The sequence below is a fragment of the Acomys minous genome (genome assembly GCF_964271855.1).
Source record: "Acomys minous genome assembly, chromosome: 3".
Classification (NCBI taxonomy): Eukaryota; Metazoa; Chordata; class Mammalia; order Rodentia; family Muridae; genus Acomys; species Acomys minous.
In genome coordinates, this window is record NC_140485.1 from 124470309 (window position 1) to 124484813 (window position 14505).

The 14505-nt window shown below is 40.1% G+C and overlaps 1 protein-coding gene across 6 annotated transcripts in view; it reads left to right on the forward strand.

The window, feature by feature from the left end:
* Positions 1–14505, forward strand: part of ADGRG6 (adhesion G protein-coupled receptor G6) — a 186971-nt gene that overhangs the window by 107842 nt on the left and 64624 nt on the right. For all 6 annotated transcript variants that reach the window (XM_084776096.1, XM_084776097.1, XM_084776099.1 and 3 more), the window contains 2 exons: positions 11853–12194; positions 13272–13895. In XM_084776096.1, coding sequence (XP_084632222.1) covers positions 11853–12194; positions 13272–13895 — 966 coding nt within the window. The remainder of the gene's footprint in view (positions 1–11852; positions 12195–13271; positions 13896–14505) is intronic.

Consider the following 14505-nt stretch of genomic DNA (forward strand, 5'->3'; position numbering starts at 1 on the left):
AGTACTGTTAGCAAGATGTGGAAAGTTTCTTGAGCAGCAGCGATGTACCCCAGGAGCCAGGATGTTTGCTGGCCATTAGCTTCGCTTGTATTCAACCTGTGTTGGCTGTCCCTTCGGGACTTCGATTTGGGGCTTCAAAGAAGACAGATGAACATAAATAGTCTGGGTCTCATGAAGCCTCAAAGAGACCCTCTCGCCTCTTGACCTTATAAACTGCACATCATGACTCTTTTCCTTAGGGAAACTTCACATTTCCTCATAACTCTTCTGGAATTTTCTTTCCTGCAAAGAAACAGATGGAGCTCTACTGTGTATGAAGACTGAAGTTAATATGAGGGATTTAAGACCCAAAGAACTTTTTTTTGTAAACATGTGGAAACCAAGGCTTCTGTGTCTCTTTACTATCACAAGGTGGGCTACTGAAAAAAAAAAAGCCAAGTCCAGAGCCTCTGTGATGTGCTAGAAATTGGGACCTACAGCAACTGTCACCTTAGATGGTTTCCAGGAGGTGACTTGTTTGCCTTCTCCCATGTGGGAGAGGATAATCATTCCCTTCTTGTTGTTTATTGTTATTTTAATTTCTCTGTCTCTCTACATGTTACTGTGACGTATGACAGTGTGTAGGTGCTTCCACAAGCATGTTGTGACTTTACAGATTGTGCCTTGAAAGGGGTCACTTCAAACTAGAGAATCAGGAGAGTTTCCGGTTCAGCTTCCTGACTGAATTTGTCCTTCACACTATGATTTTCCACAATGATGGAAAATATTTTTTTTTAATCAGCTAAGCCCTGTGATTTACTTCAAGTCAGAAAAAAAACTTTACGAGTTCACTGTGAGACTTTTTAGGAAAATTTAAAAGTAGTCCCTTTCTTTTTGTCTTTCACAATGAACTTTGCTAAAATCTTGAGATCTATATGATAAGCTAGTATTATATGAATATTTTAAAAGTAATTAATTCTGCTGATGGTTTAAGACAAATGGACAGCACATTTAAACAAGAATTCCTCATGTATAGAATGTTCATATTGAGAAAATCCTGCTTAAAGATATGCATTACAGAATTTTGTACCAGCTTCCCTTATTGCTAAGAAGTTTGTACAAAGAAATATTCCATAATGAGGCAGAAGGCGTGTCCGTTGTACCTGCAGTGTGCTTCTCTCTAACCCTTCACTATTTAACCTGATTCTACTTAGGTGCACAAACTGAAGTGGCTTTTTTTTAATGCCCTCAAATTAAAGGCTCATGTGGAAAACTTGAGCTAACATCCAGATCCACCCTACCAACTGCCATCTTCACATACGCCCCTTTCACCTTATTGGGAAGGCAAACTGGCAAACCCAAATTTGCTCTAACTATTAATTTCAGATTCATCACCTGCACCGCATGACATGAAATAAATAGGAAGTAATAACAGTTGCCAACTCATGGAGTTTGTTTTCCCCTACCTCTGCTCCGACCACGCTCTCTTCACCGTGTATGATGACACCTAAAAGAAGACTGAGTATCATGAAATTAGGCATCCAGAAGACAGGATAGATGGCTGGATAGGTGAATGGATGGTAGGAATGGATACAACTAACATATGGTGCTGTCAAATGACAACCACAGTGAAAGGAACACTAAAATGTCCTATTTGAGCATCCTGCTGAAGGCCGAGTATGGTTCAGTGTAGATAATTCATGCACCCCAGACTTAGCAATGTGTTATGTAGCTAATAATGACATCACCGCCTTCCTGGGTATAAGAGCGGCAGTTAACTTTTATGGGGCAGGGATTCTCTACTTCTGTGCTATTGGCAGTATTTTTTCAGGTAAGCCAGTTTGACCCTGCAACACTGCCTATATACAATTCACATGGAAAGCTTTTCTTTCTGTGATGAAGTCAAGTGACGTGGTTTCTCCAGTCTCTCTTTGTGAGTAACAAAACAGAAGACAAGTGAAGCTGACTTTTGATGAACACTTAACGTCACTTTGCTGGCCCTTAGTACAGGCTTTGCTCTGGCGAACTGACCCCTTGAGAAACTAATGTGTTCTGCCGCGGAGACCACTGTCTCCTTCCTGGAGCAGATGGTCAAGGTGGCTGGTCATCATTTGTACTTTTTCTTGCCACCTGTCAAGTCCTCTGGATAAGGTGGCAGTGACTGTCAAAGGCATATTTTATTCATGTAAATGTGTGAACATATAAAACGGTGTTTGCTAAACAAATCTCTGAGGATTATACTTTCCTATAATTAAACCCATTTTCTTTTCTTTACTGGCCTAGCTGGGAAGGGAGGGCTTGTAGAAACCCTATAAACTAACCTCATTCATTTTTTGTTGTCTGTTCTCTGTTTCTCCCTATTGTGGTAGGTTCCTTGAACAATCCAGCTTTGTTCTTACCTGAAGGCACACAGTCATCCTTGCTAATCACTTTTCTATTTCTCTCCTGCCTTGCTCCCTATGTGGTCTACATCCAAACTACATCTTTATGTCTCAGGTTTTCACATATCTGTTAGACATATTTTCTTCCATCCTTTACTCCTTTCCTCTCCTCTCTTGTTTTCCTTTATTTCTCTTTGTTTCTCATTTCACTCACCTTTTGTCTTTTTCTTTTCTGTAACACTGGGGACCAAACCCAGGGCCTTACAAGGTGCTAGTGAAATGGTCTGCTGCCCCTGGTCCACACCTCAAGCCACACCCATGGCTTTATGTATATGTGATTTTTGCCTGTGTGCTTATCTGTGCATAATGTGTGTGCAGTGCCTGCAGTAGCCACCTGCAGTAGGCAGGTCCCCTAGAATTGCAGTTAAAGATGTTTGAGAACCACCATGGGTGTATGTGAATTTAACCCAAGTCCTCTGGAAGAGCCACCACCAGCACTTGTAATTTGTGGACTATTTTTTCAACAGTTGACCATAGCAAGTCATGTATGTGTGTGTGTGTGTGTGTGTGTGTGTGTGTGTGTGTGTGTGTGTGTGTGTGTATACAATACATTTATATGTGCATTTCTAATAATCTGTATATCCCATACAGTCATAGATGTTATCTTATATGATATTATATTTTTAGAGCCTGGGACTGTGCAGACACATATTTCAGAAGTATGTATTGAGTGAGTGGACATAGGAGATGGAAGTATGAACAGGGAAGAAATGAGGTCGCACTCAAGTCACTTGTCACACTCCAGCATTTTAGAGTGAGAGACGACACACTTTCAAGTTTATACTTGAATTTTGGTAGGTCTTTCTGGTAGTGATGCAGAGGGTGACTCGGAGGGAGGTGGCAAGAGTATTGAGTAGCTGGGAGACTAGCTGCTGGAGAGGAATCATACAGAGCTTAAGCTGCCCAGCAGTGGAAGGAAAGGAAATGAGGTGGATTTGAATACCACCAACACAACAAATGATGAGATCTTTGAAACGTTGGAGAAGGAAGAGAGAAGAGATGTACTAGAAGAGTCCCAGCCTGGATGTCTTTCGTTCTGCTAACAACTATCAGAGAAGATGCAAGCAAAGTGTTTGTGGAATGGTGTTGGCTGGTTGGACCTGAGGAATATCCAAGCAAAGATGTCTAGCAGACATTCGCCAGCAAGGGTGGACATAAGCAAGTATGCTGCCACCGCCTGAACACCATGGAAGCCTTTGCTCAGATATGGTATCCAGGGAGAACGAGTAGAGAGAAAGATCTGGATAGAGAGGAGTGCTTGGTGGGGTGTGAGCTGCAGGTGGGCACATTCGGCTGCAGTGGCATTGGTCCACATCATTGTCATCTGTGTTTTCTACATCCACTCCCGCATCCTGTCCCTCGCTCTCACCCCAACCCCTCACTTTACCAGCCCCATTCGCTTCATTCTCTGGCAAAAATAAATATTCTGTGTCTCTATCTCTCACTTCTCAGAAGGGCAGTCTAACTAAGGAAGTGGGTGATTTGGTTCCCATCAGGTCAGGGGCCACCCTCGGGGGCAAGCTGTACAAATAGGACAATAAGTGCTGCAGGGGAAACAGACTTTCAGGAGCAGCTTTGCGCCTGGAGACTGTCATTAACTGTGGCCCAGTGGTGGGGCCCTGCCCTGGAGGGAAGGGACCGAGCTGTGGACTGAGCTGATCAGTTTGACTATTTCCTTGTAGAGTTTAAGCTGGAAACGTAGATCTCTCTCTTATTTAAGAGTACAATGAGATGCCAGCTTCCTTGTCTGTGTGATCAGGGGAGGACTTAATTGCAGATATTCTCCTCCTTAATAAGAAGAGCTATTTTTCCAGTCTGTGATTAGACATAGCAAGGTTTCACTTATTTTTATTTTGAGTCAGCGTTAGATGTTTTCTGTTTTTTCTTTTTTGGTTTTATTTTGAGATTATACTATACTGATGACATTTACCTCTTTCCATCCCTCCCTCCAAGCCCTCCCATATACCTGTCCCATTTTCCTTCAAATTTAGACTGTTTTTTAAACTTTATTATTGCTTGCATATATGTGTATACATATATATGTCTAAGTATTACCTGGTCAGTCCATCCATATAATAAGTTTTCAGGGCTAAACATTTGGCACTGGACAAGCAATTGGTGTGCTTTTCCCTGGGGAAGACCACTTCTGTTATTCCCAACTTTCCTCAGTTTCCTTTGTATATGGTTGAGGCCTCATGCACCTTTCCCCATCCTGTTTGGCATGTTCATTGGTGGCATCCTTGTTAAGCTCACATTTGGTTAGTCACGTTGGTAAGAATTTATGCGTGTAGCTTTTGACATTACTATGAGACACAATCTCACAGCAATCTCTCTGATCTTATAGCTCTTACAGCCTTTCTACTGGTTTTTTTTTTTTGTCCTTTTTTTTTTCTGTAATGTTCCCTGAGCCATACATGTGGGAGGTTTTTTTGTTTGTTTGTTTGTTTGTTTTTAGGATTTCTGTTGTTTTCAGAGCAATTATAGCTTATGTTATTATTTAAAGTAACACATCATCTTAGAATTGCTTGAAAATCTTAACCTGAAAGCTTTGTTTAGGCAGTTACTTCTGATGGCCTTAGGACCACACTCTAAATAACAAGGCCAGTAAGAGAAAGCACAGTAGAGGAAGGCTGAAGGAGTAGGAGTGAAAGGTTAACAGACCAGCAAGGAAGTGTCTTCAGAGGCATCAATATTGTAAAGCATGAGAGATACAAAACTGGAAACCTCAGTATGAATAATCATCATGAGTCTACACATTCATTTCAGCAGTACATTACAAGGGTATTCTCTATTTTTTTTTTTTAAAAAAGGTCCTTGATTTCATTAATCCACAGCTGGACCTTTATAGCCCATGAATATGAACAGAAAAAGAGTGGTACATGAATATGCTAAGCCAAAAGTAGATTATGTAATAGAACATGCAGTTCATGTTGCTTCAAGTTTCTGTTTTATGAGAGACAGGAAAGGCTCAGCCGCTGCTTGAGAGAGAAGAGTTTCCCATGAAAATGTATGTGGGTGTGGGTGTGGGTGTAAGTGTGCATATACACACATACATTCACTGCGTGTCTAATCTTCTTTCAAGGCCTCTATAGTATAGCGACAGAACACGCTGACTCTAGTAGGATTTATAAAAGTTCACTTACTTAATGAAATATTGGCCTTTGTAGTTGAGTATGGAATGTTCTCTTGACAAGGTGATTAAGGAAAGACAGGGTTCGAAGTTAAAACATGAGCAGTATTACAGAAGTCCAAGATGTGTTGGAGGGTGGGGTGCATGGGAATATACTTAGAGATGGAAAATGTTAACTAACTAAACGCTGCCCCATTAGAGAACTTTCAGTCCCATATCTTGTTAGGTTTCTCTTTGTGTCAAACCTAACTGAACCAATCCAAGTAAATAACTCCCTTTTGAACTCAGGCTTAAATCATTGTGATAACTTCCTATGGATGTTGCTTCCAAAGAGTTTTGGAGGTTGAATAATCACAAGAGGAAATGAAACAATCATCTGGTTAACTTTGGGGGGACCGGTGTCATAAGGGTGTGGGAGTGAAGTGGAAACCGCACATTGCTGCTCGAAGCTCCAGTAGGAAATGAGAAGGGCCGATGTTAGCCCGCCGTGCCAGAGATCTACCGCAATATGTAAAGGCTCTGCCTGAAAGCAGAGCTTAAAGGGAGTGCTGAGCCTGGCCTGGGTCCCTTGCCAAGTCTGTCACATTAACACAATCACAGATGTCACAGCCAGATTGCCTTCAGATTCCTTCCCATGCTGGAAATGTGCATAGAAGCCAGAAAAGAATTAAATACTTGCTCTGATGAAGTTGTCCATTTCAAATGTTATCAGCCATGCCGGTCATGCCGGAATCTAAAATGTTATTGACGTGTCATCAGTGTGTTGCTTCCATCTGGCACCTGCTGACTTGATCTGGAGAGACATTTGACTATCCCGACTCTTTAATGATTCATCTTGCCCTAGAATTCTCAACTGTTGACTTTAGGGTTAGTCCTTAGAAACTGCCAGAGCTCCTAGATATTTTAAGCTTTCAAGGCTTCAAATGAGCTCTGAATTCCTTGCAGCTTGACATATCACCATAGATATTGCAGCCAACGATGGAGAATTATGGATGAAACAACCAACTTGTTACATTTTTCTGGGGATTATGTTTACTGTCTACATTCTCAAATTCCTATCTATAGCTAACTAAGAACATTTAGGTGTAATTATTTTCTTCAATTTGTTGTTGGTGGTGTTGAAATAGGGTCTCACGAAGCATTTCTTGGCCTGGAACTTTCTACATAGGAAAGCGGGACTTGAAATTTTGACTCTTCTGCCTCGAGGGCTGAGATTATAGGTGTATCTGACATTTGGGTTTTGTTTACCATTTAGCACAGGATAGAAACAGTAGGTCTTAAAAATCAGCTACAAATGATTCCTACTTTGATTTACTTAGCAATTGTGCATCAGAAGTCCCCACCTGGGAAAGAGTGAAAGAACATGCTCATTGGATTTCACAGAGAGGAACAATAAAAATCTTTAAAAAAAAAAAAAAAGAAGACATTAAGTGAATATTCACTGGAATTGGGGAGATGACATGAAGGCCAAGAGTAATTGATGCTCTTGTAGACAACCAGGGTTTTATTTCCAGCACCGACACAGTTGCTCCCAGTCATATGTAACTAGAGTTCCTGGGGATCCAATGCCCTCATACATCCATCATCCCCAGGTACCAGACACATTTATGATGCACATACATACATGCAGCAAAACATCCACACACACAAAGTAGTATGAATAAATTTAATTAAAAAGTTTTAAAAGGTAATGGCTATGAAGTCTATGTGCAACTCTATCTGATAAAAGCGTTGACAGACAGGTTTCCTGGAGTTTACTTAAGATTAACTGAAGAATAGGCTACAGACAACTTAGTGCTAGGCATTTACTTATACACACAGAAACGCTCAGTTTAGGCTTTGCTTTGGTATTATTTACACTACCTGAAAACATTTTCTGTTATTAACTAGAGTTGAGAACACATACATTACTGTATATGTCTTTGAGAACACAGTGAGCCAGAGACTTTTCCTTGGGTAGATTTTTAAGGAGATATGCCAATCATGGTTTTGCTGAAGGCCCACTCAGTGGCTACTCCAGAGGTTAACTTTTAAAGAAGCCTTTTCTATAACAGAATAAATTATTGTATTGGGTGGTGCAGGTACATACGTGTATGTACATGTGTGCATGCATGTGCACGCCCACGAGATGTATGCTTGTGTGTACATATGTGTGCAGGAATGCAATCACTGGTGCATATGGGAAGCACAGAAGCTGATGCTAAGAGTTTCCCTCCCTCTATGACTTTGTCACCTTGTAACATCTTACACTGAACTTGAATCTTGCCATTTTAGCTAGACCTACTGGCCAACGTGGCCCATGATCCACTTGTCTCTTCTAGGCCCCTAACACTTACAGAGTTACAGATATATGCCACCATGCCCATTCTACATGGACGCTGAGGATCTGAACTTTGCTTCTCATGAATGTATATTTACCTGCTGAGCTATTTCCCAAGCCCCAAATTAATTACTTTTTATTTCTTTTAAATTTATTAATTTATTTTTATATCCCAACTGCAGTTTCCCCTCTTTCCTCTCCTCCCAGCTCTTCTCCAGTCCCATCCCACTTTTACACTACCCATTCCTCCTCTACATCTCTTTTGTAGAATAAGCCTCCTATGGCAAATTAATTTCTCAGTGGAATAGCTCATAGTATAGGAATCAACTAACATTTTATTATTCCATAGTCAGATCCAAACCAATATATTCTAAACTTGCTAACATTGCAAGTGAATTTCTGAAAACATACTCACTTTACACAGTGGCACTACTTATTGTAACACTACCATTAATAATTTCTATCCCCATGTTCCACTTTGTCCTGCATCTTTTCACTGTGTCCATCTTTTTTATTTTTCATGAAGGACTCTCATATTCAGAATAAATGGTTTGAATTTTGATTATGCTGCATATTAGATCTATAACTTTGAGCATGTTATATAATCTCTGTTAGTGATATTTTTTTTTCAGCCAATGCTGGAGATGGGAATAACGCCATCAGTTGTTATGATGATGAATGAGAAAATACATAGCAAAACCCATTTGTAGTGATGTAGTTTGTGACTTTAATGAACATACTCCTGTGGCTCCTGACATGGCATTTCACCCATTAACATAATGTCTATATAACAGCACTGTCTGGAGATGCTGTCCGGCCACTGTAGATTGACCATGTGGGAGACTTTTTTTAAGTTATTTTAATTCCCTTTACTGCTATATTGCTCGTCTCATTTCCCAAAGGCTGCTTGAGAGACAAAGAGTCTACCAAGGTAGGTGCTATTTTAACTCTTGGAAATTATTGATGCACAGATTTTGTGTTATACTAATAAGCAAGGAAATTCAACACTTAAATAGTAGCACTGATTACCTTGCTCAAGTCCCAAGATGCTCCAGTATTAACCCATTTCATCCTGCCAACAACATTAGGAGGGATATAAGTTCCTCATTACTTCTGGTGCAAAGGAGGTAAAACTGAGACACGAATCTGGGTCAAGGGACCACAGGATGGTTCTGTGGATAAAAGAGATTATTATGCAAGCCTGAGGACCTGAGTTCAATGCCCAGGTCCCACAGTAGAAGGAGGGTCCTGACTCCTGAAAGTTGTTCTCTGTCGTTCTTGGCCATACTGTGGCATACACACATGGGCACTGCCCAATACCACATAAATAACTCTTTAGAGCTAGGCCAAGATACGTAGCCAGTGGTACAAGCCAAATTTTCATTCTTAGTACTCTCCATTCAGCTTTTAGAGAAGAATTTGGTAAATGGACACAGGAAGTATAGCATATTACTTGAGTCTTAGATATAGGGGAATGTATCTCATCTTAAGGAAACAACACCTCTAGTCTACATGCTCACATAGCATGAAGCTTAGTGGATCTTTTTGTTTGTTTTTTAAGTCTTTCTCTTTTTCTCTTTCCTTTTTTAAACTCTGGTGTCTATTGCTGTGTATAAATTATAGGCTAGGAAAACTTCTTTCCCTTCTGAGCCTAGGATTTAGGAAAAGAAGCTAAACTTGTCTGAGAGTCCCAGTCGCCTCAGTCGCCTCAGTCTCAGGCTATGCATGAATTAATTTCAAGGAAGAACGTCAAGCCCTATCCAGAGATGTGCCACAACTCCTGTATTCTTTATCCGTTTTTCAGGCTTACAACTCATTGGACATAGTTTTGCACACCCTGTGTGCATCTTTAATTTAGACACATTTCTGTTCATTTAGGCCTATTCTTTTATATCTTTACAAACTTGACCACTGACGTCTCATGTGTCAGAAATACTCTGGACTATTTCCAGGAGCCTGGCTAAACTACCCAGTAAGCAGCCTTTGTTCACTGAGCTTGCAGACTGATGGGAGAAGACACACAGCAAATAATCCCACAAACAGAAGCGAAACAACATCCCCAGTTAGTGCGATGAAGGCAGCCATGGCACATGATGATCTGGAGATAGATAAGAGAAGGCTTGGGCAGACACTTGACAACCATAGTTTGTTTTCTCATTTCTCTCCTTGGCCTTGTCCAAAATGTCAGAAACTCTGGAAAGACAGAAAGGGTTAGACAGACTGGGTGGGGAACAGGGTTGACAAAACATCATGACACAAGCTGGTCTCAGGGAATGGCAACGGGAAAAATCTAACTTCAGCAGGCTAATACATCTTAGCCTTTGAGTGTATCATTGTATCAAAGAATAAATGGCGTGTGTAATAGCTGCCGCTCTCCAAAACAGTTATTGCATAGTCATTCTACTCCACCCAGTAAATGAAGGAGTACAGTGGGTTTAAAGTGGTTTACGCAACACACTTAAAGTATTATTGTTTGAAGCTTTGTATATTGGTTTTCTAGTAATTTGTATATTTAGAATGTTGTGAACACAATGTCGTTATTCCTAGTTATACAACTATTTTTAAAGCATGAACGTTAACTGAAGATGCACTTGTAACTGAGGACATGGGAGACCTTGTTTCTCATTCCATCTGGTGTCGAGCCCATAGTTCGGATTAACCAAAAAGATCCTTTATGCTCTCTTACTAAAAGTACTATAGTATCATCTCCCTCTTTATCCAACAAGACTTTCTTACACACATTCACTCAATTGATGTTGACATCATGGAGTACAAAGGAACATTTGGCCTATGGAACTTGAGTCTCTGCCTATGGTTCAATGATAGAGACTAAAAGCAGTGGGCCTTATTTCTGTTGTACCCTTTGAATTGTTTATCTCCTAGAGTGCATCTGGCATGGAAGGAACTCTGTTCAAATATCACCTTTAGAGAGCTGTGCTATGTCCCATCTACCACACCACAGATCTCTCCCTTGCTTTACTCTTCTTCTCCCCTTTGTCATCATTCACGTTAGCTATGTTTGCTGTTGCTGTGATAAAGGACCCTGAACAAAGCTACTTGGGGATGAATGGATTTCTTTTAGCTCACAGTTCCATTGTGTAATCCACTGTTGCAGGCAAGTCACAGCCTTGCACTGAGATTCTCTTCCCAGCTTGTCCTGGATTGGGTCAAGCTGACAACGAAAACCACCACACCACTTTCCAATACCTTCTGTTATTGTTTTGTTTACATCTAAACGCGCACCTTTCGTATCAAGACTGTCATGCTTCTTCACGTATTCCATACAGAACAATTTTTATTATATAATAGACACTCAATAAATATTTGCTGAATGTAGGAGTACATGAGATGATCACACAGGAGTATTATCACCAACCGGGATAAACAAAAAGGACAGTGATAACAGTTATTTCAATTTGAAAAAAACCGCTAAAAGATAACCTGCCTAGTTTCCTTTTCTGCTTTATATTTCAGCATTTATTTCCCAAGAGTTTCTCTCTCTCTCTCTCTCTCTCTCTCTCTCTCTCTCTCTCTCTCTCTCCTCCCTCTCTCCTCTCTCCTCTCTCCTCTCTCTTCTCTTCTTCTTCTTCTTCTTCTTCTTCTTCTTCTTCTTCTTCTTCTTCTTCTTCTTCTTCTTCTCTCTCTCTCTCTCTCTCTCTCTCTCTCTCTCTCTCTCTCTCTCTCTCTCTCTCGTGGTACCTGCAGGGCCCCGGTCCATCTTGAATAAGAAAGTTGCTCTATGCTTTACTGCATTCTCAGAGCCTCAAGTTTTTTGCTTTCTAAAATTTCGTTTTTGTCTTTATATTTTGAAACACTCTTGGCATTTCTTTTCTTTCCCCTTAAGGTGCTTTCATTTGCTCTTAATTTTCATTTTAAAAAAATGTTTACTGTCTGATTGTTCCCAGTAAGTCATATTCTTGGATTATTATACAATAATCTAACCCCCTTCTCTCCCCTCCCCCCCCTCGTTGATGACCAACAGTGTGTGGATGTGGCAACTGCAGGATGGTCCTATCCAATCCTTCTGGGACCTTCGCTTCTCCATGCTACCCTAATGACTACCCTAACGCCCAGTCTTGCTCGTGGACCCTCCAAGCCCCTACCGGCTACATCATTCAGATAACGTTTAATGACTTTGATGTTGAGGAAGCTCCCAATTGCATCTATGACTCACTATCGCTTGATAATGGAGACAGCCAGACAAAATTGTGTGGAGTAACTGCCAAAGGCATGTCATTCAACTCCAGTGTGAATGAGATGCATGTGTCTTTTTCAAGTGACTTTAGCATCCAGAAGAAAGGTTTCAACGTCAGCTACATCAGAGGTATGTAAACTACAGGTGGGCACCAGCCTTTATGCTTCCATTTAACATGCACTGCAGTAAACACCAGGGCTAGAGAACAGAGCCATGCTCTTTTATGTGACTGGTTAGGATCAGAATTTAAGGGTGAGAAACTAATAGGCTTTGAATCCTCATTACCAAACTAGAATTACTAGACCCAAAGTCTGCTTTCAGAAGAGCTGAATTCTAGACTGTGCGCAGAACAGCTATCTTATTTTGATTTATATTTTTACTTTTTAAAGCTAAGATCTTAATTTGTAGCTAGGACGGGCATGGATCTTGGTAAGTAGATCATGTCAGCCTTGAACTCACAGAGAGCTGATTGATTGCCTTTGCCTTCCAAGTATGTCACACGCCCAGATCTGCATTTTGTTTTTTTTTTTTTTTAAGGAAGTCCACTGGTAATAATGAAAATCTGTAGTTTTAATATCACCCCAGTAGAAGGTATAAACACCCCTATTTAGAAATTGCTTTATTTTGGACATATAAGATGTTTTCTTTCAAGTAAATTTATTAGAAGACAAACTGAAAAATCAGTGTGTAAGGGAAAGGAGGAGGTACAGAAATTCTGAAGGGATGAGATTTGCCTGGAAATATTTGAAAGAGTGAAAGGCCATGGCTAGTGAAAAGTGGAGCTAGTTAATGCTTAGAAAGTAATTAAGAAAGAACATATTTTAAAAATTCATAATATGCAAATAAAATCACCCTGAAACTAGCTCTTTCCTAATTCATAAGATTTGTTTGTTTTTTTTTAAATTTTAAATGTTTTTGCACAGAGATTTTTTTTCTAAAAAAAAAATCATGGCTGTCACTTACATCATTGTGAGATGAAACCATAACTAAAGATGGAAAGGGTAGGATTGCCTATTGTTGTTTTTTGATGTAAGACCATTGGTAAAAGATAGATGACAGAGGAGAGACAGAGAAGAGGATAGCAAAGGCTCACAGAGTAAGTAGAAAAATAGTTAGAAGAAAGTGGTACAGGACTAAGGGACACTTGACATTTTGTATCTTAGCTCACATTCTGGAATTATGTTATTACTTTATGCTTTTTCCTAGTTGCCGTGTCCTTAAGGAATCAAAAGGTCATTTTGCCCCAGACATTAGATGCTTACCAGGTATCAGTTGCAAAAAGTGTCTCCATTAAGAATATCTCTGCATTCACACTCTGCTTTGAAGCCTCCAAAGATGGCAATGAAAATGATGACTGGGTAGCTTTTTCCTACTCAGACGAGTCCTTTACACATCTGCTCAGTTTTGAAAAGGTCGACAATGGCTACTTCCTGTTCATTTCTGGGTTCAGATGCTTGTTGAACAATGCATTACCTGTGAAGGAAAATGAAGACATCTTCACTGAAAGCTTTGAGCAGCTCTGTCTTGTGTGGGATAATACTTTTGGCTCCATTGGTGTAAATTTCAAAAAGAACTATGAAACAGTTCAATGTGTTTCCACCATCGGTTATTTCATACCTGGGGATGGGACATTGGTGTTGGGCTCTGACAAAATTGGCATTGCCTCTCTAAAGGGCAGCATCTATAACTTTCGACTTTGGAATTTCACAATGGACATGAAAGCCCTCTCTAACCTCAGCTGTAGTGTGTCCGGGAATGTCGTGGACTGGCACAATGACTTTTGGAGCATCTCCACCCAGGCTCTGAAAGCGGAGAACAACCTGAGCTGTGGTAAGTCTGTGATGCAAACTTAACGGTCTTCACATTTTCAACATTATTAGGTGGAAAAGTTTATCATTAAGAAATTATGTATACATATGCAAAATCATCATATTTGCGCAAAGTTTTGTTTGTTTGTAAAATTATCACTAAGAGCTCTTTTCACTTTAAAACTGTTACCAGTTTAGCCATTCACAGCATGCATTTGATGATGGGCCATGCTTACTTAGTGGAAATGGGCTTGCCTAGGTCACAAAGTGTCAGTTCATCACTAACAAAATAGTCACGATGATGGACAGACAGGTGAAAACCTTTGTCACAAGATTTGAAGCACGAGGACTTAATAAGCATTTTGTAATTTTTACTCACCAAAATGCTACCCTAGTATACCGATCTTTATAATTCTGGAACAGAATTTTAGTTGCATTACCTAAATAAACACTCACTGTGTAGGATGGTGTTTATTCAGCATGATCAAATATCCAGCTGTGTATTTTATGAAAATTTTTGGTTAACCTAGAAGTATCAATATTTTTCTTTGAAGTTTTATCGCTATTTATTTGACAGCAAACATTTGTGCTTCATTTTGAATGCTCTTCCCTCCCAGGTTCCTTTTTAGGAG